A 22,657-nucleotide genomic window follows, 5' to 3' on the forward strand; every position below is an offset into this window, starting at 1 on the left:
TAGCAACGTTCATCAGTTAATTCAAACCCCACTTCATGGAGTTTGCAACTCCCATTCGTGTTCACATGCCCCCGCTGAAGAAAATCCCCAGTGACTTCCATGTTGTCTCACCCCCCATCACCCGTTCCCCTAGGGAACAACGTTCTCCCCACGTACAGCCTCAACTTCCCCCCTGTTGGCTAGGTTGTGGGGCCTGGGGGAGCCGGTCTGCATTATGCCAAGTAGGCAAGGAGATCCACAGAGAGACCCTGACACAAAAACAGGAGAGAGAGCGACAGAGAGGCAAGATGGACCCAGACAATCAGTAACAGGGAGGATGGCTCCCCTGCTGACAAAGGCAAGGATGGAGGAATGAGAAGAATAGGGCTTCAATGGGAGAAAGATCAGGCCCTACAGCAAAAAAAAAAAAAAAAAAGTTTTCAGACCCCTAGAGCAGTGGTTCTCAAACTTTTGGACTATTGACCCCTTTCATATAGCAAGCCTCGGAGTGCGATCCCCCTTACACATTAAAAACACTTTTAAATATATTTAACACCATTATAGATGCTGGAGGCAAAGCAGGGTTTGGGGTGGAGGCTGACAGCTTGCAACCCCCCCATATAATAACCTCTCAACCCCGAGGGGTCCCGACCCCCATTTTGAGAATCCTTGCCCTAGAATCTCTCTCTGCTGCAGACTCCAAAAGGCCAAACTCGCGGCGGATAATTCTGCAGGAAACACCAAGTGAATGAAGAGACCCTACAACCACAGGTGCACATTCTGCACTGTTGGGCAGCAGATAAGCAAGGCACATATTCTAGGCAACACTACATGCAGGCCTGTTCCAGTCTTCGGGTCCCTTGGGGAGATACTAGGAAGGGGGCTAAGGACACAATTCATTAGAAGCGGAGGAAAGGCATGCAGGCCCAGATGCCAAAGTCCTTTCTTGGCTGAGCTGAATCTCAGGCACTCTGTCTCTCTTTCCAAAGCTCAGTTAGGCCACCATGAAGCAGTTGGCAGCAGACCCAAGTTGGAAGAGCTGGGATAAACATAATGAAACAATTATTGGGACACTGGTGACATCAAGGCTGTAAACCAAATTAAATACTTTATTGCAAATCAAGGGGGGATTCTTATCCCAAGGACACTGGCAGATCTCCAGCTCTGGACAATGCGTGGGTGATCCCCTTTGCCTTGAGGGCCCTTAACAAGACTCAGCTCTTCTGATTGACTGCTGTGGAAAAGCCTGAGTGCATGCTGAGTGACATTCTAGTTCCGCAAATGTTCTTTTCTTTAAAGTGTTGTAAGTGCTGCTGTAACACCGATAGACCCTGGTTGTCGTCGGGCAGGACTGAACCTGAGGCCTCTGGAGCTTAGTGCATGAGCCTCTACCACATGAGCTAAAAGCCAACTGACTGTTAGCCAAGGCTGTAGAGCAGACTCATTTTCCCTCCCTCCCTCCCTACATGGTCTCAATGCCATGACATGGGACAGAACAACACACCCAGAAGGTGTGTGGGTTACACAGTATTTCATAAACAGTTTAAAAAAAACAGGAACAGCTTGGGGTGAATTTAACCAAAAGTACAAACTCAGAATCCTCCGATTATAAATGGTCTGCCCAAACACATGAAAGAGAAGCCAGTTTTACTGAGTATTTACATGTTGGAGATACACCTGGAAGCCTGCTGCTTTCTTCTAGACAGCTGTACATCTTAGGGTGTTGTCTTGTTGTTTCTAAATAATGTTTGTAATCTGGTGCTTCCTAAATGGCCTTTCTTCAGAAACCATGTTTACCCTGCTAGCATTTCTGCTTTGCATACCAAAGCACAATAAAAAAAATATCAGAAAGGTGTGTTCATTGCAAATTTCCTCCAGTCCATAACGATGGAGATGAGCCAGGATATGGAGTCATCTTGCTCTCTAAAGAGAAGGGAGGAAGTCCACAAACCAAGCAGCAGCAGGAACTGTGTAGCAGACATGCCAAACCAGCAGAGAAAAAAACAACAACAACGCAGAAACTGGGCTTGTTTTTGGCTTAATTGGTTTGTGAGTTGCTTGTTGGCTAGTTTTTGGCTTGTAGCTTGTTGGGCTTGTAGCTTTTTTGGGGGGGATCGCCTCCTGGCAAGCATGGGCAACGGGGGGCAAGCAGGGGTGCACAGCAGGCCTACCACAGTCCCAGGTTGCACACTGGTGGGGGGCGGGGAATCTAGTCACAGAGGGTTGGGCTTCTTAGGGATTGGCTTGTTTCAACCTTGATTTGAAAAGGGATTAGCTTGATTTTTGGCTTATTGTGAAAGTCAGGGTGCTTATTTACCACGTGAAAGTAGTTATATGTACAGAGCATGGGCTGCTCTGGAGAAAACATTGCAGCTTGGAATCCTAATGTGGGTATAGGGTGACCAGACAGCAAGTGTGAAAAATTGGGACAGAGGTGGGGGCTAATAGGAGGCTATATAAGAAAAAGACCCCAAAATTGGGACTGTCCCTATAAAATCAGGACATCTGGTCACCTTAAATGTTGGACCCTTGGTAGCTTTGATTACATGAAGAGGTAGGGGGAGTGGGGTGGGAGCATGTCTTGTAAATTCCATTGCAATCAGCAAAAATCACCCAGCATGACTGGTTTTAGTTGACCTGTCAATGTCTCATTACAACAGAGCCACACCTTGGACATAGACCTGAAGAGTATACAGGGCCGGCTCCAGACCCCAGCGCACCAAGCAGGCGCGTGGGACGGCATTGTCCTGGCAGGGCGGCATTTCGCTCCGGCGGACCTTCCGCAGTCATGCCTGCGGGAGGTCCACCGGAGCCCCGGGACGAGCGGACTTGTCGCAGGCATGACTGCGGAGGGTCCCCTCTTCCCGCGTCTCCGCTTGAGCTCCCGCAGGCATGACTGCGGCGGGTGCGCTGGTCCCGCGGCTCGGACGGAGCTCCTGCAGGCATGCCTGCGGATGCGCCACCGGAGCCGCGGGAACACGGGACGGTCCGCAGGCACTTCTGCCCCGGCCACGGGACCGGGGAAGGGCGGCGCGAGCGGCGCAGCGCGCCGCCCTGCTTGGGGCGGCGCAATTTCTAGAGCCGCCCCTGAGAGTATATAAGGGTCAGGAGTGTGTTTGAGGTCCCTCCCGTCTGTGTCCACAAAGGGTTTTCTGTACAAAGAACAGGACCATAGGAATTAGACTGGCTCACACCACGTGTCCAGGTAGACCTCTGGGGGCTTGTCTACGCCTGAAAGTTAAATCAGGTTTGTTTAAAGCACAATAGCTATTCCTGAATAATGCCATACATGGACACTCTTATTCCAGAATAAGAGTGCCGTGTTCCTGTTTAGCTTGACCCAGTTTCAGCTATACCAGAATAAGGCACTCTTTACTCTTACCCACAAACAGAATTATTCAGTACTAGCAATTGCAGAGTAACGCCATGTGTAGACACACAGTGTCCAGGGCCAGTTTCTTCATAGGAAGGTGCAAAGATATTTAAGAACTCAGTGCTCCGGCTTTTATAATACAAACTAATATCATAGACCTTGCATTTCTCTACCCCCTTTGTCAGAGTCTCTTAGACAATAGTTAACTAACCCTCACAAGCCCCTTTGTGAGGCAGGGAAGTATTATCCCTACTTCGCAGATGGAAGTTGGGATTTTCAAAAGGAAGCTGACTCTTGAAAATCCCAGATGACGAAACTGAGGCATGAGCAGCTCAGGTCACTTACCCACATAAGTAAGGTCTATGACAGACCCAGCAAAGAACCCAGCTCTCCTGACTCCCACTCCTGAGCCCCAAGGCCACTCTTCTTCCCAAGGGCTGCATTTGAAAAATCTTCCACCAGTTTCCCATCATTTGTGCAAGCTGTAGTACCTACAGGGCTCCAGCATTTTCAGCTAGCACACTTGAGATCCTTGTTTGCACCACTGCTTAAAAAAATAAAAAAAAAAAAAAAAGGGATGCAAAATCATTTAGTGTAGACAAGGCCAAGAAGACTAGAGGGACATTACAGTCTGTTCCACAGATTGCACCATTTTAGGCTGATGGGTTATTCCGGTTTCACTGGCTCAGGGCAGGTTTTTAGTATGTTATGTAGTTTTTACCCATAGCCTACACCAGCAAAGCCGCTCAGTCAAGAGAGGCGCTCAGTAACCTGATCTCAGAGTGGACTGCAGAAGTGATCACATTCTGGTGCCCAGCAGAGAAGCGGTGGAGAAATGTTTCCAAAAATAATAGATGTTTGTATCCTTTTTATTACTCTCTTATTTTTAAAAGCAACATTAGTTGTTTTAATAGATTTTTGCATTTTCAAACAACCTTAAAGCCAAGATTTTTGTTCAACCCTCATAGCTGTGATTGTTCCTGTTCATGGCAAACTGCAACTACCTACCACCGAACCTCTCTCCTGGAATCCTAGGAATGTTGGAAATCTCCTGTAAGAGACACCCCCCCACTACAACTCTCTGCAAATAACTGCTCAAATGAAAGCTTCCCAAAGTCCAATGGCCCTGGGATTCCCAACCCTAACAGGAAGTCACAAATGCTTCTTGCCTCCTTAGGATAATAGCCAACCTTTATATCACCATCCATCTGAAAGTGTTTTAAAAGTATGGGAATCACAGCACCCATTGTCATTGAAATGCAGCTGCCTCTGGGGTGGAACATAGCAATTATTTGCCAGAGTACAACAGCACTGCATGGCAGCTTAGGACTGAATGGTATGCCCAACTGTAACCTTATCTGCAATGGAAATTTGCTTCAGTTCCAGCAATCAACAGCCACCCATTGCTGTAGTTACTCCAGGACAAAATCCCAAGGAAAGATGTGATTAGAAATTGCCTTGCCTGCACTTGGGGTTAGCACTGCTATAGCTGCATCAGTGGCTGGGTTTTGGTGGCTAGAATCAGGACAAATTCCCATTGTAGACAAGGCCTAAAATTCCAGGGGGAGTGAAGTTTAGCAGAACATGATCAGTCCAGACTGGAATCCGATCAAGATGACCTTGTTAGAGAAACTGTTGAAAGCACAAGGAATAAATGAGCACGAGAATGGACTGGACTGGACTGGACATGAGTGACTCAAATGCAGCTAGGATCCTGACCCAGCACCTTGTGACGTCCGTTAGGTAACTACCCTGGGAGTGATTTGAAAAGGTGCAGCAATTTAATAGCACTTTGCACAATTCCTGGACACCCTAGCACCCTCTAAGCAGAAAGCATTTGTTCTGCAGCAGCTGAGAGGAAACAGAGCAGGGAGGGAAGAGAGGGTTGTTAGTGCGGCTGTTTTGTTTGGAGACAGGATGGTCCGGGGCCCCTGAACCTCTCCTCCTAATTCACACAGGAAGGAGGAGATTATCCTTTAAGGGAGGAGGCATTTTTGCAGGCAGATGCAGCTCTTTGCAATAGGAAGGTAGCCTGGCCCCTGCGTGATGTCATGTTATGGGAAGCCACATTAAGGTTAAACTCAAGTTGGGTCGCTGTGTTTATGAAACCGGACTCGGCCTCATTTTTATCCAAAGAGAATTTTATCTGGCGCTTTGCACTATTGTCAATACAAACAAAATGAGGTGGAAGCTTCCTCCCCGCAGCAGGGCCGGCTTTAGGAAGTGCGGGGCCCAATTCGAACATTTTTGGTAGGGCCCTGGCAGGGATGACTACAAAAAAAAAAAGCCTTTCATTTCTTCCTTGTATTATTTACTTTCCATAACTATATAAATAATAAAATTATATATTATGTACATTGATGCATATATGCTGTTGATTGGTTATTAATGACCGCCATTTCACATGTGTGGGTCACCGCCAATCCCTGGGGGTGTGCACATGTGTGGGTCCCAGCTGCTCCCTGCCCCCCCTCATTGAAGCAGGTGTGCAGGGTTACTGCCCTGGGAACTGCAGGGCAGCAGTGGACATGGGGCTGGCTGGAGGCAGGGTCTGGCTGCAGGCAAGGCAAGGGGTGCGGGGCTGGCTGGAGACAGGGGTGTGTGGGGTGGGCTGGAGACAGGGGGGTGTGGGGTGGGCTGGCTGGCTTCAGGCAGGGCCACGGGGGAATGCAGCAGGGGTTGGCAGGACTGGAGACAGAGGAGTGTGGGACTGGCTGGCTTCAGGCAGGGGGGTGCAGCAGGGGTTGGCTGGAGACAGAGCAGGGGGTGCAGGGCTGGGTGCGGGCAGGGGTGTGTGTAGGGCTGGCTGGCTTTGGGCAGGGCCACAGGGGTGTGTGGCAGGGGTTGGCTGGAGACAGGGCAGGGGGTTTGGCAGGGGCTGTCTGTGGGCACAGGGTGCAGAGCTGGCTGCAGGCAGGGAGGGCACGGCAAGGCAAGGGATGCAGCAGAGGCAGCTGGAGCCCTGGCCCTTTAAATAGCCCCCAAGACCCCCGCTATCCCAGGGCTCTGGGGGCTATTTAAAGGGCCCTGGGCTCCCCTGCTTCTACCCTGCCCCGGACCTTTTAAATAGCCGTGGGAGCCCTGAGGAATGCATGGGGGCAGTGGGGCTCTGGAGGCTATTTAAAGGACCGGGGTGGCAGAGGCAGCTGGAGCCCCAGCCTTTTAAATAGTCCCTGGAACCCCCTGCTACTCCAGGGCGCCAACTGGGAGAGGGGGGCTGCAGGGTAGGGCTTGCCGCACTCCGGCCGGAGCTCCAGCTGGGGCCAGCCGCGCTCCGGCCGGAGCTCCAGCTGTGAGAGCGGGGCCGCGGGGCAGCCGCGCTCCCGCCTGCGCTTTGGTCAGGGGAGCGGGGCCACGGAAAACCCCGGAGCAGACAGACAAGGGGTAAGTAAAAAAAATAAATTAAAAAGGCGCCAAAAGTGCGGGGCCCGATTCCCAGGAATCGGGCGAATCGGCCTAAAGCCGGCCCTGCCCGCGAGCTGCATGTGGGCAGCCCTGGCACCGTCTCCTTTCACAGGGAGGCTGCACCCTGCTTCGCTCTGGACATGGCTGCAGCCCCAGGAGATGAAGGCTCCCTGTTTAGTTTGCACTCGCTGGAAAGGAAGGGAACCACACGCCTCAGTCTTTGCCTTTATAGGAATTCTCGCTGAAAACCCATTTCCCCCAGGTCTCTGTTCAGTTTGGAGTCAGATGCCTGCAGCTTATGGCTGGAGAGTCACAAGAACCGTTTAGCAAACCTTTCTGCTTAAGTCTGGAAAGAAAAAACAAAACCAATTCCCAAAGGCCTCCAGCTGGAGGCTGCGTGCTACAGCAGAACTGCAGCTTTATCCTGAACGAAGCACCTAACTAACCCAAAGTGACTTCTTGCACCAAATTGCCTTAGGGCCAAATCCTGACCTCCTAACTCAGGCAACGCTCCCAGTGAAACCAACAGGATCTTTGCTTGACTAATAATAATAATACCTTGTTCTTATATAAACACTTTTAATCAGTAGATCTTAAACCACTTTACAAAATACCATTATTCCCATTTTATAGATGGGGAAACTGAGGCTCAGAGAGGTGAAAATGACTTACCCCAGGTCACTCAACCGGACAGTAGCAGAGCCAGAAACAGAACCTCGGTCTCCTGAGTTGGAATCTAATGCTCTAGCCACTATACAGCACTGCCTAGTGTACAGATGTAGACTTCAGGATCTGGCCCCATCAGTGGCAGGTTTCACTAGCATGTGTCAAAACATTTCACAGTATTGCCCACTCCATGCTGTAGCCCTCTCCCCACCTACAGGGCAGGTGTCAGGGGGCTGCAGCAGGGCGAGAGCCTCACCACAGCATCTGCCTGGAAGCAAACGTTTTACAAAACAAAAGGGTTTGGAGTCCGTCATGAAACCTCCTCACTTGGGTCCTAAGGTTGCCAACCCTCCAGGCTTCTCCTGGAGTCTCAAGGAATTAAAGATTAATCTTTAATTAAATATTATGCCATGTGGTGAAACCTCCAGGAATCCATCGAACCAAAATTGGCAACCCTATTGGGCCCTGATCCTGTAATTAGATCCTCGGGGCTTGGTACAGGGGTCTGCTCCAGAAGATCCAAATGCAGGAATCAGGGTCCAAGGCTTTTTGTTTTTCACAAGACAAGATTTCCAGGGGGCAGATTCTGATCTCCATTGTACATGGATAAAGGCAGAGTTGTGTTAACGTTAATGGAGTTACTCCACAACTGAGACCTCATCTGGCCCTGTGACATTTAGGGTTTTTTAATAAAAAGTCAGTCACCTGGTTTGCAACTCTCTCCCATTCATTTTTACACATTTGGTTCTTTTTTGTGCCATTTTGTTAACATTATACTCCTATAAGCTTTGATATCAAGCATTTAGCCTTTTCCAATGGAAAATAAACGTAATCATAATTAAAAATATTACAGATCAAGTCATTTTCCCTTTTTTAAAGCTTTTTTTTGGCCACAAAAAAACTTTTACCCTGACTTTTACCCTGACAAACACCCAGCCTTACTTATAACTAAGCCCTTCATGTCTGGAGAGTAGGAAGCCTGACAGTTGCATTTACGGAACTGTCATATATTAAAAACATTTAAATGTATTTTAAATTGGTTTAAAGGGCAACAAAGCTGACGGTCACGCAGGCCCTCACTGCTAAATATCTCAAACTGACTGTTTAGGCACAGACTGAATTACAGCTCTACAAATCTTTTTTTAAAATAAATGATAGAGGAGGGCAGCCAGTGCTCTGAAAGGATTCCAGCCACAAACAGTTGATCTAAATGCCCAGACGTGCACATTTAATTTAATTTGTTCCAGATTTTCTCTGTTGCATACACTTGACTTGTGTATATTAAGGTGTGCAACACCCAAGGGCGTGTCTGGGCCATGTTGCAAATTAAAGGGCAGAAGCGGATTGTCACCCACTGTCTAAGCATTCAGTCCAGTGAGCACAATAGTCTTCTAATGTTTGAAACGTGCAAGGCTTGGCTAAACATTTGATAGTCATATATTCAGCTAATTCATGCTCCTGCTCTCTGTGTTGCTACAAGCGCCATTGGCTCCATGTGTCCACAAGAGAGGAATAAATCACTGTAACATAAAACTTAAAAGAAACAAAAACAAGAATAGAAACCACATCATCCATTTCTGTTCCTGATGTGTTTTTTGGACCCAACAAGAAATTCAGAGAAACACTCACTTTCCACTGCATCTTCCACCCAGCACACTTCCTCCTCTGATCTGCTAGCAGATAGTTAAATGTTCTGTTCTAATAAATACAAAAATAAAATGATAACACTGTCAATATATTGCATTCATATAACACCCTGCAGGATCCCAAAGTTGGTTACAAGCTAATATACAAACCATAGCTACCGATCACTTCACCGACCACTGAAAATATGTGGCCACCTCTGGTATGAAACACTGCAACCAGGGGCGGCTCCAGGCACCAACATGCCAAGCGTGTGCCTGGGGAGGCAAGCCGCGGTGGGGCGCCCTGCCGGTTGCTGTGAGGGGGCAGGAAGGCTGCCTTCGGTGGCTTGCCTGCAGGAGGTCCACCGGTCCTGCGGTTTCGGCGGCAATTCGACGGCGGGTATGCTGAAGCCGTGGAACCAGAGGACCTCTCGCAGGCATGCCCCCGAAGGCAGCCTGCCTGCCGTGCTTGGTGCAGCAAAATACCTAGAGCCGCCCCTGACAGCAACACACAGCAGCGCTACACCGCAGTTTAGGACAGGAAGTAAAAGTGAATATTGTAACCAATGGAAACTGCAGGAGTAATTTAGGGAGGCAGAATGTAATTTCTTGAACTGGTATTTGCTAGAGCTAAGGAACTTGAAACCAAGAAAGCATGGTGCATAAGGGCGACATTAGCAATTTTTTTTAAAAGGTAAAGAGACAAAACTACACATATACCGAGTACCATATCCTGCATTGCAGTTATTTCTACCTCTGTTACCTGGCATAACACCACTGCCCCTTCTTTGAGCACCTAGATGTAACTTGGAAATTGAGAACTGATCTACCACAGTTCATGAGCTCTGCAGGAATTGTAGTGCACAGAGACACATCTTCGTGCAATCCTTTGGTAGTGCTTAGGACCCTGGAATGGATTCCGCTGAACTCATGGCTGCAGCAAGAAGCCTTTAGAAGTTGATTACACTCATTTCAAACAAGTCAATAAATACATTTAAACATCAAATAGAATACATCTGGGCTTACGTATTTTACTGTAGAGGACATTCAGTTTCTTTAATAATTGTAACAGCTTCTGAGAACCCCATTTCCTTCCCCAAGTTACCCCCATATTCTCCATCTTTAAACTAGAGAGAACAACATGCCCCTGTCTCAAGGCTGAATTGGGCTCATTTAGTTCACATTTTCAGAATGCTTTAAGTTCCTCAGATGGGAGGTGTTAAGTGACTGCATCATCCCTGAATCTGATCCTGCTCTAGCCATACTGAAAACTGAGAACTATCACTTAGTTCCTCTTCACATCTGCAGGAAAAATGAAACTGGAGCAAGTTGATCCATTTGTTTGCAAACTGAAATGCTTAAAGCAGGGTAGAAGAAGGATTTTTCCTTAGAATCTGGAGAGTGCAGGAAGTGTTTATGCTACCAAATCAAAAATTCGTTGTGGCTTAGAATTTTCTCCAGTGCCTAATGCTTTTTTTTTAGTCCATCTGTTCTTAGCAGGGCCAAAAAATTCAAAAACACTGAACTTCACAGAAGTCTGCAGCTCTTTAGTTCCTGTGAATGGAGAAGTGTATCTATTGGGTTTCTGGGAACCGGGCAGGCGAAAGCCCGCCCAATGCTAAAGGATCCCCCCCAGCCTAAGGGGAGGATCTACAGGACCTCAGAAACCCACTAATTTCAGGGGACAACTAATAAAAGAACAGGGACAGAAGTGCTGTCAGAGGGTCATAAGAAGGGAGCCTGACGGGGACACCGAGCAGATGCATTTCCCAGGGAGATCAATTAAAGGAGCATCCCCATGTGCAAGCTCCAAGATGGGCAAAGAGCAGACACAAAACAACACATAAAAGGATTAATGTATCAAACTAGCAAGCTTGGGGCTGCTATTGGTGGTACTGGGTCAGGGGTTCTTGAACTGGGGGTCAGGACCCCTCAGGGGGTCACAAGGTTATTACATGGGGGGTCATAGAATCATAGGCTATCAGGGTTGGAAGGGACCTCAGGAGGTCATTCTAGTCCAACCCCCTGCTCTAAGGAGGACCAATCCCCAGTTGTTGTTTTTTAAAACCCAGTTCCCTAAATGGCCCCTTCAAGGTTTGAACTCACAATCCTGGGTTTAGCAGGCCAATGCTCAAAACACTGAGCTATCCCCTTGCGAGCTGTCAACCTCCACCCCAAACCCTGTTTTTAATTTATAAGGGGGGGGGTGTCACACTCCAATGCTTGCTATTTGAAAGGGGTCACCAGTACAAAAGTTTGAGAACTGCTGTACAATGGCATTCATTGCTTGAGAGGATTTGGCCATTTGCTGGCTATTTAGGGAAATGCTTGTGAATTCTGAAATATTATATTTGGGCAAATTATTATTTAATGAACTGTGGCTGCATCCACACAGATACCATGGATGTCAGGAAGGACTGAACCCAGGGCATTCATGACCAAGGATGAAAGTCACCCCTGTACAGCACAAACCTCAGGTACCCCTTAGCATTCACTTGCTTACTGTGAAATCCAGCATATTAATACACACCATAATAATCAACTTCACTCCGTCACTGGGTACAGTGGAGTCACCATTAGAGATTGATTCATCTTGGCCAGCCAAGGGGACAGAGTTAAGATTACTGGGTGTGAGAGAGACTTACAAAAATCACAACACCCTAGCAGTTCGGTTAAAAGAGTAACTCTGTTAGCTATGAATACACAGCAAGTTTGATCCTCACTGGATCCCACTGCTGAAGGGAATCCCGATCGCATGTACTGGGACAGTGCATTACAATTATTAATCAAAAAATGCATTTTGTAAGTGTATTATTTGTTATCCATTAATCCCGTTTAAAACATGTCAGACATGCACTCAGAGAGCAGAGTCAATACTCCATGAGTCAGGTGACCAGACACACATCAAGAATAGTGATTAGTCAAAGAACAATTTTCCAGAGGCTGGAAATTATTTGCATGAACTACCTGGCAAAGTATGAATAAGAAAGTCTGGATCAAGTTGTAAATTGCTTGCAAAGAGAAAAAAGGTCGACATTTCCAATGCACATTCAGCATGATGCTATATCTTTGAAGCCAGCAGGAGGATTGCCATTTATATCAATAGGAGCAAGATCATTATTCCACAGCAAATAATTCAACCAGCTCCTGCAATAACCATTTAGCCTTGCCCACAGACTTCTAGCTGTAGTGAGAATCAAATATCCCTGGGAAGAAGAAAGTGTTCCTGCTGCTCTAATGGGGTGCTGAGCGGATTAAAGGTCTTATATAGACTTCTAAGCTTTTCTCTTTTGTGGCAACAGTAGGAGAGCTGAGTCCCTCCTTGCCAAAGAATCCACGAGGGAAGAACTGCTAGCTCTTTGTCTCTACAAATAAACAAAGTGAACGCTGCAGTTGGCACCTTAGCTAAGAATCTACCACCATGTAAGTATTTAGACGCCTCAGCTCTAATGTTCTAAGTTCACCTTTATTGCAGGAGGGAAACCTTCTGGGACATAATGTTGCATTAATGTCTCAGTGTTAGGATCTTTTGTGCAGGACATTCTCATAGGCGTTTTAAACATATCCTGGGGAGAGAAGAATATGGGGGGGATCCCCCATTTCTTCTTCCTTACCCCTCATTATTGCTTATTGCTACAACAGTCACCCAAAGGTGGTTGCTCCCTTGATCTCCTTCAGGTGTTGAGCTCTGTTTCTGAAAGCAGAGACACCAAGAGATGATGAAGGTAAGTCAGCAAACTCTGACTGAGCTTCCCTGATCCTGCCTCAATTAACTCACCGATGCTCCTTCCAGAACAGGAGGCAGAGCCTTCATTTATTTAAAAACAAATGCCAGAAAATAAAGAACAAAGCAGTAGGCAGCAAGACCATGAGAAACTACAAATACCAGCTCATTCTGAAGTGTTCCTGCCTGCCCCACTTAAGCTGAGAGTGAAGAAGGAAAGATGGTGAAATTCAATCTGACATTGAGACATTTAAAACTGGACTGGAAAAGGGTGGCCCTGGAGAGGACCTTGTCTGGAACACTCCTGCAGTGGCTCCTGGCAGGAGAATGGGATTTTCAACCAAGCCTAAAGGATTTAGGTGCCCAATTTTAATGAAAATGGGTGGCTAAGGCTTCTTCAAAAATCCTGGCCTCCATGCCCTGCTAGATCCTTCCCATCTAGCTCTAGTTTCTATGGGATTCTGTTACTGTTTAATGTAAGTGACTCTAGTTCAGTGGTTTTCAACCTGTGGTCCACACACCCTAGGGATCCTCAGACTATCTCTAAGATTTCCAAAGGAGTCTGCAAGTACATTTGAAATTTTTTAGGGGTCCATAAATGAAAGAAGGTTGAAAACCATTGGTCTGGTTGATATTCATGGAAGATGGAAATGTGTAACTGAGGGGAGGATTTGACCCATAACCCACATTTTTCTGCTGCACACAGCAGCTGTTAATGGAGTATTAAGTTTAAAGGGTCATTAATCTGCATCAATCATGCACAACACAAAAATACTGATCCCAAAGTCAAAATCAAACAACACAGGCCCAGGCTCTGCCCCTTTAGCTTGTGGAGTTGCTTCAAATTTACACTGGTTTCAATGAGAGTGGAATTTGGCCCTCTGGGTAGGGGAAAATAGATTTAGGGCTTGATCCTAGACCCACTAGAACCAAGGGAGGGAGTTCCATTTATGCAGTGGGTGTTTAATCCGGGCCCCGCTGCACTCACTCAATGTCAATGGCAGAGGGGAGGGGGGAGAAAACTCAGGTTTCCAGGTGAGATGTGTAAAGAGAGGGAGCCAGGTGTCTGGGGGACATGGGAAGTTATACCTGCCTAGCAATATGGTATTATATGGGTAATGAACTTTATCTGAGCCAGTTACTAGCTGTTTTCCCTTTCATTGGAAGGTTTAGTAGTTGACATTTGCTGAATATGTCAAGACATAACTGTGTTGGGGGGAAGGGGAAATGTGCCAGGCAGAAATGAAAAAAATATTTTACTATTTGCTGATAAAAACCCTCCCCCCATAAGAGCAGGAATCAGTAGCCAGGAATAGGAGCCCAGGGTCAGGAACTAGAGTCAAGGGTCAGAGCCAGGTTACCTGGAACAAGGCAAGGCTGGAACAAGCAGCTAACAGACAGGAACAAAGGCTTTGAACAACCACCACTGCTCCTGCTGCTGGGTGTAAGCTGATCCGTGGACTCTTCCCACCAATCAGGCAGGGTAGCCAATCAAACAGGCCACTACAGGCCAGCTGTGCTGGTTAGGTTGCCAGGAGACTATCTGTGTTTCCTGGTTCCTAACACAAAGTCCCAGAACTATGGCCCTTTTTGGTAACATTTCACCTTATAGTTAACCTCACAATTTTAATGGATAATTGAATTTTCCTAATCAGGTTCAGTTTCTTTAACCCAACTGCTGTGTCACAATGATGGTGCCAGGAGGCTCCCAGCCTGGAATCAAGGTCTCCAGTTGTGAAACCCTCAGGCCTTTAATTCACTTTGTGATAAGAGGGTCATTGAGTATTGCTGAGACTCAGAAGCATCTTCATTGGCTGGATTAGGGGATTGCATTATCCTGAATTAATATTGACTGATGAAAAGAAGCTCAAAGCAAGAGGTTTGTTTCTTGATGGTTTGGCTGATAAAAGTCTCCTTGGTAAAGTTACTAGGGCTTTACCTCCCAATGATCTGTAAACCTATCGTAACTGCATCCCCTAGGAACCAGCTCAGAGCCACAGGGTCAGAGAGCAGCTGCCTTGCAAACAGCTAGCAGCAGAATAGCAATAGCAGCAGATAGGCCAATACACAAGGGATTCTCTGCCCGTGCTTTGAAGTGGGAAGTGAGAATGAGACCTGGCTGGGGACAATTCCACTTCATAGACTTATCCAGGACTGAGTCCTGTGGCACCTTATAGACTAACAGACATTTTGGAGCATGAGCTTTTATGGGTGAATACCCAAAAGCTCATGCTCCAAAATGTTTGTTAGTCTATAAGGTGCCACAGGACTCTTTGCTGCTTTTACAGATCCAGACTAACACAGCTCCCCTCTGATACTTATCCAGGACTGTGAATTACACCCTGCAATATGCACTTGAGGACCAGTCCTTTAAAGTAGAAACAAGGCATCAAAGACATGAAGGAGTCTGGGGGCACAGTGCTTCCCCATGTGAATTAGTTTGAGCTCTTACATTTAAACTTCCAAGAACAAAATAAATAAAATATTAGATACATCTGAAAAAACAGAGTCTGGAGGACACCCCAGGCCCCCAAGCTTGCTGGCCCAGAATATATTTCCCTGCAGCCTCAACCACTGGTGCCCTCACAGTCAATCTAGTTGTTAACACAGTAAGACCTCAAAATGCCTCTTGCAGCCATTGCTGTGTTATGTAATATGTTTTAAAAAACAAGGTTTTACAAAAGACAGATCTTCTTGCCTTAATCAGAACTCCACCACACTGGGGAAGAGGCTTCCAACACCCCCCTCGGGATGCTGCTCCCTAGCGAGTTCAATCTCTCTGCTAGGAAATGGTGCCTGTGATATCTGACTCAGCCTGGATTTTCCATCACTCAATTTCAAAAGCAGTGGTAGAATAAGAGCCTCTCACAGCCCCTGCTGGAGTCCTGTGAGAGGTAAATCAAAGCAGAGGATGGGCCTCGGTCTCAAAGGAAAGGAAATCACATACTCTGCCTTCTCTCCCCAGTCTCTGCTGGGTTGCAATAAAAGTGTGACTCACCAGAAAGCTGTGGAAGATGGAAATGTGTGGCTTGGACTCAGTCACCTGACCTGGGTCAGTATCCACAGTCAAGGAGGCCTAACCCTAAAAATACAAGCATTTAGATACCACAATGAGAGGAATGAATGGATAGATTAGCTAGAATGATTTTGGACCGTTCTTTCTGTCTGGGAGCCTGTCCAACTGCGAGAGGCAGATCCCCAGTGAGAGGCAGCTAAGTTTAATTAGAAAACCCTTCTCTGGAGCAACATATTTAAACTGAGTGACTCATACTGTGAGGGGAGAACATGAAGAAAATGCCTGCATGTGGCAGTGATTACAGCTAACTGGTTTAAATGATGTGGCCTGCAGCTGGCAGTTGAGGGGGAATGCACAGCATCTTCAGGCTGCCTTTGGTAATGCATTCTGCTTCCTGTCTGTGCTGGAAAGGCTATTGCAATTAATGCTCTAATCTTCTGGTTTGTTAGCTCAGAGTAATGCTGTGGGGGATGGGACTGGAATGACCACACTTCTTCGCACCCCACAGGGAGAAGAGGCAAAATACCAGTTTAGATGCTTCATTGTTTGGTAGCTGGATAGTGGGGAAATGTGGGCAGGATCTTTTTTTTTCTTTTTTTTTTTTATTAATGATTTAAGATGGAAACCTTGAATTTAGATTAATTTGTCCCCATGGAATCAAAGCCTAGTGATTCCTGCAGCATCCCTAAAATATACACACGGCTACCCTTCATTCCACTTCCACTGCATCTGTCATGGGTCATTTGCAGCTTGTTTCTTGGTTACACTGAATAAGGAAGAAACACAGATGAGCTAGATTTTTGCCCCAAAGGCCAAGAGACAGTCAGCTCCTCCAGGCCTTTGTTTGTGACCTCCATTCTTTAACTTCATGCCACCTTGAGGAAAATCATGACTGGTGTGGAGAAAGTGAATAAGGAAAGTTTATTTACCCCTTCACGTAGCACAAGAACCAGAAGGTTTAAAACAAACAAAAGGAAGTACTACTTCACACAATGCATAGTCAACCTGTGGAACTCATTGCCAGGGGATGTTGTGAAGGACAAAAATATAACTGGGTTAAAAAAATAATTATATAAGTTCAGGGAGGGTTGGTCCATCAATGGCTATTAGCCAAGATGGTCAGGGATACAACCCCATGCTCTGGATGTCCTTAGCTTGTGACCGCCAGAAAGTGGGACTGGATGACATGGCATGGCGTCCTGTTGTGTTCATTCCCTCTGAAGCATCTGGCACCAGCCGTTGTCACAAGACAGAATACTGAGCTAAATGGACCATTGATCTGACCCAGTGTGGCCATTCTTATGTTCTTAGGGGTCATTTCCCTTTATTCCTGTAATTTGATCAGACAGAGAACAAAGACATGTGTTTGAGGATTCATATCATAGACACATCACAATAAGAACTAATTGCATCTCCAGGGATGCTAACTGGGAAAACTTAAAACATCACGGAGTGAATAGCTTTTTAAATGTTTCTCTAAGGCACACAGCAAACCCATCACAAGTGGGAAAGATTTGCCTGACTGTCCATCCATATTGACAGATTCTCCCTCCACGTATGAGAGGCTTGGCAGTGCTAGAGCCCTGGATGGAAAGACAGCCCTGACAATGATTACACTGAATAAATACCAGCCCTGCAGAAAGCAGTGAGTAATGTGGATTTACTAGAGAACAGTGAGCACATTTTCCCAAGCAGCATTTTTGTATTTATTGGAATGCCTGAAGGAAAAGCAGAGGGTATAGCTGGATGGCAGAAATCGTACTGTTTCGATTAGGCAAAGGCTTCAAAGCCTCCCCTACAAAGAGTAGCACATGCATCAGCTCCAGTAGCATATGCTTTTTCACACAATGCCCAAGTCCTGTGGAACTCACTGCCACATGATATATTTGAGGTCAAGAGTTTAGAAGGAAAAGGTTGATCCCTTAAGAATATGTGCTGGCTAGTTATGTTAGACTATCTGTTCAGTCTTGTACTTAGCTGTGACACTGAGTGCCTTTTCCAGACCTGAGGAAGAGCTCTGTGTAACTTGAAAGATTGTCTCTCTCGCCAACAGATGATGGTCCAATACAAGATATTGCCTCCCCCACCTTGTCTCCTAATGTCCTGGGACCAACACGGCTACAACAACAGTGCATATACGGAAAATCTTCAACATTTAAAGGGATAACAAGAATAACCAGCATTATAGCATGTATTAAAAATAACCAAGACTTGTGGAAGGGCCATAAAGACTCCTTTTTCAGGGCAGGAGCCTCAACATCTCTCTGTCAGGAGGGCACTTCCCCTGGGGGGAGGTTATCCCATCGCTGCCTCCTGAAGGGTTCCTGCACTTCTGTCCGAAGCAGCTGGTGTTGGCTACTGTCAGATATGTGATACTTATCTAGTTGGACTCATAGGCGCCAACTTTCTCCAGTGCCGGTGGGTGCCTGTGCCCCCCGCCATCTTCCCCGCCCCTGGCCATGCCCCGACTCCACCTTTTTCCCGCCTCTGGCCCTGCCCCCATTCCAACCCCAACCCCAAAGTCCCCACCCTAACTCTGCCCCCTCCCTGCCCCTATTGGATCCCTTCCCCAAATCCCTGCCCCGGCCCTGCCTCTTCCCCCAGCGCGCTGCATTCCTCCTCCTCCCCCTTCCCTCCCTGCCCCATGAATCAGCTGTTTGGCAGCACAAGTGCTTGGGGGGTGGGGGAGAAGCAGGATGCGGCAGCGGGCTCACGGAGGAGGTGGAGGTAAGCTGGAGCAGGGGGACAGGGCGGGAAGCTGCCAGTGGATGCTGAGCACCCACCAATTTTTTTCCACGGGTGCTCCAGCCCTGGAGCACCCACGGAGTCGGCGCCTATGGTTGGACTCCTGGTCTGGCAATTCCCATGTTCCCAGAGAGAGTGAATCTTCAAAAGCTGTAATAGGAGTCTAGGGAATTGGCTGTATTACTGTCAGGGAGTCTGGTGAGATGCTTATCTTCCTGGGTCTAGCATTTGGGTGTGCCTCAGTTTACCCATCTGTAAAATGGATTAAATCATACTGACCTGCCTTTCCAAAGTACTTTCAGATCCTAGAATGGAAGTACAAAATAGAATAATTTAATTTGTTAAAAATAAACACTGCAGCCAGAAGAGCTGTGTGTGTTAGGAAGTCGGTATGAAGTAGTGCAGTAGAAAGGCGGCATTTGTTCAGAGCAGCATTGGCTGCCAACAGACACATTAGCGGCAGGGAAATAGACCACTGGTCATGTAGACTCTTGGGTGCCATCCGGTGGACACATGAGGGAAGGGCCTTAGCTGGAGTTAATTGTCAGCTCCATTGAAGTCAATACAGTGATGACAATGTACATTGGCCAAAGATCTGTTCCACAGAGTCCATGTACAAATTTGCTCAGTGGCATATTTTCTGGATTTAAATCCTGCCACGATCAAAATGGGTTTAACGTGTTTAAATATTGTTAGATCAAAAAATTGTCTGGGCAGTTGTGAGCTGCCTCGTGGCTCTTGTTTACTGGAATCTATTTGACAGATTTGCAAAGTACAGATTTCATAAGGTGCAGCCTGATGGCAGCCTGTACGTGTCACACAAGGGATCATAGTTCAGACTGTAGATTTAGCCTCTTGCTCTCAGGGCGATGGTCTAGGAGGGCTGCGGAGGCAGCACCTGATCCTGTAAAATTCAATTCAAATGTGAGGCAAGAAAGGAAAATCTGGGTTACCTTCCTCTTCCGGCTCTTGCCGAGTGTCTTGACTTATCTGTGTCAGTCCCTTAGATGGTGAGCTCTTCAGCATAGAAACAGTCTTTAATTTTTGTCTTATAAAGGGTTGAGGGCACTGTTGGCACATACCACATACTGCTCATTTAACAAACAAACAGGACATAAAGAACTTATAATAAAGCTCCCTAACACTTACTATGGAAATGAATTTTATTAAAAGATAATTTAATACTCAAGAATACAAAGCAATATATTAACATTAAATACACATCTTTTGAGGCACAATGTGGAGTGAGTGGGTGATTTCCCCCATTTTCTGGCCCAAGCTCTACAACTGCTGCGAGTAAATCCTTAGCGTTTCTTTTAGGATCTTGTTAAGAAACAGGAACAAAGAAAAAGATCAGGGATAAGGCAAGAGAAAAAAGAAGGTGGCCAACTTTATCAGAAGAAAGAGAGAGATGCTGAGAGATGTAATATTAGCGTTAACCATTTGCCTAAGGCAGGGGTGGCCAACCTGAACCTGAGAATTTACTGATGTACATTACCAAAGAGCCACAGTAATACATCAGCAGCCCCACATCAGCTCCCACCACTCCCCCACAGCTCCCAGCACCTCCCAACCATCGGCGGCCCCGACGATCAGCACCTCCCCCTCCCTCCCCACACCTCCTGATCAGCTGTTTCATGGGGTGCAGGAGGCTCTGGGAAGGAGAGGGGGAGGAGCAAGGGCACGGCAGGCTCAGAGGAGGGGGCGGGAAGGGGTGGAGTGGGGGCAGTGCCTGTGGCAGAGCCAGGGGTTGAGCAATGAGCACCCCCGGCACATTGGAAAGTTGGTGTCTGTAGCTCCAGCCCCAGAGTTGGTGCCTATACAAGGAGCTGCATATTAACTTCTGAAGAGTCGCATGTGGCTCCGGAGCCAGAGGTTGGCCACCCCTGGCCTATGGCTTCCTTGTTCAGACACGAGTAGCTCAACAGCTGCTCACTATTGGAGAAATTCACCCCTATGCAAAAGTAGCTTAAATGGGCGGCTAGTCCTTGCACTGCCCTCTGCACAGGGATGAATTTCACCCTGTACATAACCAGAAACCAAGAAAATCCATATCAGTGGATCACAGTATGCACCCTATTACAATAAATCACCCCAAGTAGCTACTCATCATTTTATTTCACATATGTCAGTGTTAGCTCATTACATAAAACCCATGTATTCATCTGGGTCCTAATCTTGAGATCTTTACTCAGACAAAAGTCACATGGGCTTAGTTTGGTTCTGACACCATCAGAATAGGGCTCCTTGGTGAATGATCACTGTGCATGTGGGGGTGTCTTATTGTGATCCTGAAATGGAAGATGTTGAGAACCACCAAAATACAGACTAGTCTTGCTTTGGATTAGTGAAAATGTGTCCTTCTGTAATGGGTTCAAGGGATTATGTTTGTGACACAACAGTTAGAGATGCTAGAGAATGTGAGGTCTGTTGGAAAAGCAGAGAGATGGAATTGAGATAAGGTAACATACTGAGGCTGCTCACTGGATGGCACAATCTCTTCTCCTTCCTAAAAGAAAGATTTTATCTGTTTATAGAAAATAGAAATTGCAGCAGTGGAAGCCCCAAACCATGTCAAAACACACCGCTTCACTGGATTTGTGCTGAAAAAAATGAGGGATGCTGTGAACTAAACAAATCAGTGGAGGTCTGTAGCTTCAAGAAAGTGACCATTTGTGAGTGTTTCCTCCAATGGCCTGATCTTTACAGTCATTTCCTCTCTGCCTAGGTGTCCACAGCCAAGTAATCGGTGCTCTCTCTGTACTGCTTCACACTGGGCTAAGCTATGTATCACACTCAACCCATCCCTTGCAGAAAAACTCCTGGCGCCAGTCACAGGTGTTTGCTTTCCATGAACAGAGCTTCTGGACTTATTTCTGAATGGTCTTTTGGAGTTTGCTAAACAGTAAAAAAAGCAAATTCTGGGCTGACCCACAGCCTCCTGATAATTCATAGCAGAGGTCTTTCCTGCAAGCTCCATCCCTAACAGAGATGCTGGGATGGGGTCCTCATCTCATCCCCTTCTCTGTCCCTGCTAGGGTGACCTGAAAGCAGTTGTGAACAATCAGGACAAGGGGTGGAGTGGGGGGTAATAGGAGCCTATATAAGAAAAAGACCCAAAAATCAGGTCTGTCCCTATAAAATCGGGACATCTGGTCACCCTAGTCCCCACCATTCAGCAGGCAGCACTTGGTGGCAGTGCAGGCCTGTCTCACTTCCAGCAGTGCACTCCTCATTGTTCACAAAGGTTTTCCTGGGATGGTGTCTCCAGGTCAGAGTTTGGTTCGGGTTCAGTGCAGTCTGTGCTTGTCCTTTCCAGAGAAGCTTGAGGGGACCCTGTGGAAGTGTTGTTGGTTTGAAACTTGGAGACGATCCTGGCAGTTTCCTGGGTGATCTCAAAATGTCTGAGTTGCTGTTTTCCTCCAGAACGTCGCTGCAGTGTGCTGGTCTCTGGTGAGCTACTCCTGCTGCTGCCTTTCTTCTCCAGGACTTCCTTTGTCAAAGGGCTGCAGTCTGCAGGATTGCCTTCTGCATCAGCCTCCATCAGAGGGCTTGACAGAGCAGCAGCCATCAAGGACAAGCTGGAAGGTTTATGAATGATTGGCCTCATTTTGGCCTGTACCGCTCGAGGATACTTCACAGGCTGCCGGCTGAAGTACCCCCTGGGTTGCGTCCCTAGAACTGAATCAGAATCTGGATCTGGCTTTTCGTGCACTGATTCCTCAGGGTCCTCCAGCTCAGAGCCTTCATTTCTATTCAAATCTGAACAAAACATTAGAGAGTTATTTTAAAATGAGGTTGCCCCTCGGCCTAGAGCAGTGCGGCCTACCTAATGTGACTACAAATCCCTGTACAAACACACAAGTGGAGGCCATTCCCCTGTTCAGTGCTGGGGACTGAGCCTCCTCTCTTAATGCTGGTGTAAACCAGGAGTAATTTCAGAGACATGGTGTGAAATGGGTGCAAGTGAGGGGAGATCAGGCATTGCATTCTCAAGCCTGTGAATCCTGCCTACAACACCTTAGAGAATCGACTCTGGTGGGTAACTGTAGGCCTCCTGGCCTCTAGCAGCTGGGCTTGTGAGGCGTGAAGGAAAACCCCTTCCTGAGAAGGGCTCATAATAC

General features: G+C 47.0%; 2 protein-coding genes and 1 long non-coding RNA gene across 15 annotated transcripts in view; 1 reads left to right on the forward strand and 2 right to left on the reverse strand.

The window, feature by feature from the left end:
• Positions 1-15,992, reverse strand: part of LPAR2 (lysophosphatidic acid receptor 2) — a 42,343-nt gene extending 26,351 nt beyond the window's left edge. For 2 of the 11 annotated variants that reach the window (XR_005591174.1, XM_039513919.1), the window contains exons 1-3: positions 14,134-14,334; positions 9,053-9,121; positions 3,698-3,896 (exon numbers count right to left, since the gene is read on the reverse strand). Coding sequence is in view for 6 of the 11 variants with exons in the window: in XM_039513919.1 (XP_039369853.1) it covers positions 3,698-3,825 (128 nt within the window). In the remaining 5 variants the exon portion in view is untranslated. Of the gene's footprint in view, positions 1-3,697; positions 3,900-9,052; positions 9,122-14,133; positions 14,338-15,770 lie in introns of those variants that run through there. The other 9 variants (XM_039513905.1, XM_039513906.1, XM_039513904.1 and 6 more) reach the window with 9 other exon arrangements.
• On the forward strand, positions 14,499-21,334 carry LOC120390906. The gene is made up of 4 exons (XR_005591175.1): positions 14,499-14,651; positions 17,331-17,433; positions 21,071-21,180; positions 21,262-21,334. It is a non-coding gene; the product is annotated as an uncharacterized LOC120390906 (long non-coding RNA).
• The window catches only part of LOC120390904 (GEM interacting protein), a 55,189-nt gene continuing 52,850 nt past the window's right edge, over positions 20,319-22,657 (reverse strand). For all 3 annotated transcript variants that reach the window (XM_039513901.1, XM_039513902.1, XM_039513903.1), the window contains one exon: positions 20,319-22,295. In XM_039513901.1, the coding sequence (XP_039369835.1) occupies positions 21,766-22,295 (530 nt within the window). In that variant the 3' untranslated portion in view covers positions 20,319-21,765. The remainder of the gene's footprint in view (positions 22,296-22,657) is intronic.

The sequence above is a fragment of the Mauremys reevesii genome, linkage group 25 (genome assembly GCF_016161935.1).
Source record: "Mauremys reevesii isolate NIE-2019 linkage group 25, ASM1616193v1, whole genome shotgun sequence".
Classification (NCBI taxonomy): Eukaryota; Metazoa; Chordata; order Testudines; family Geoemydidae; genus Mauremys; species Mauremys reevesii.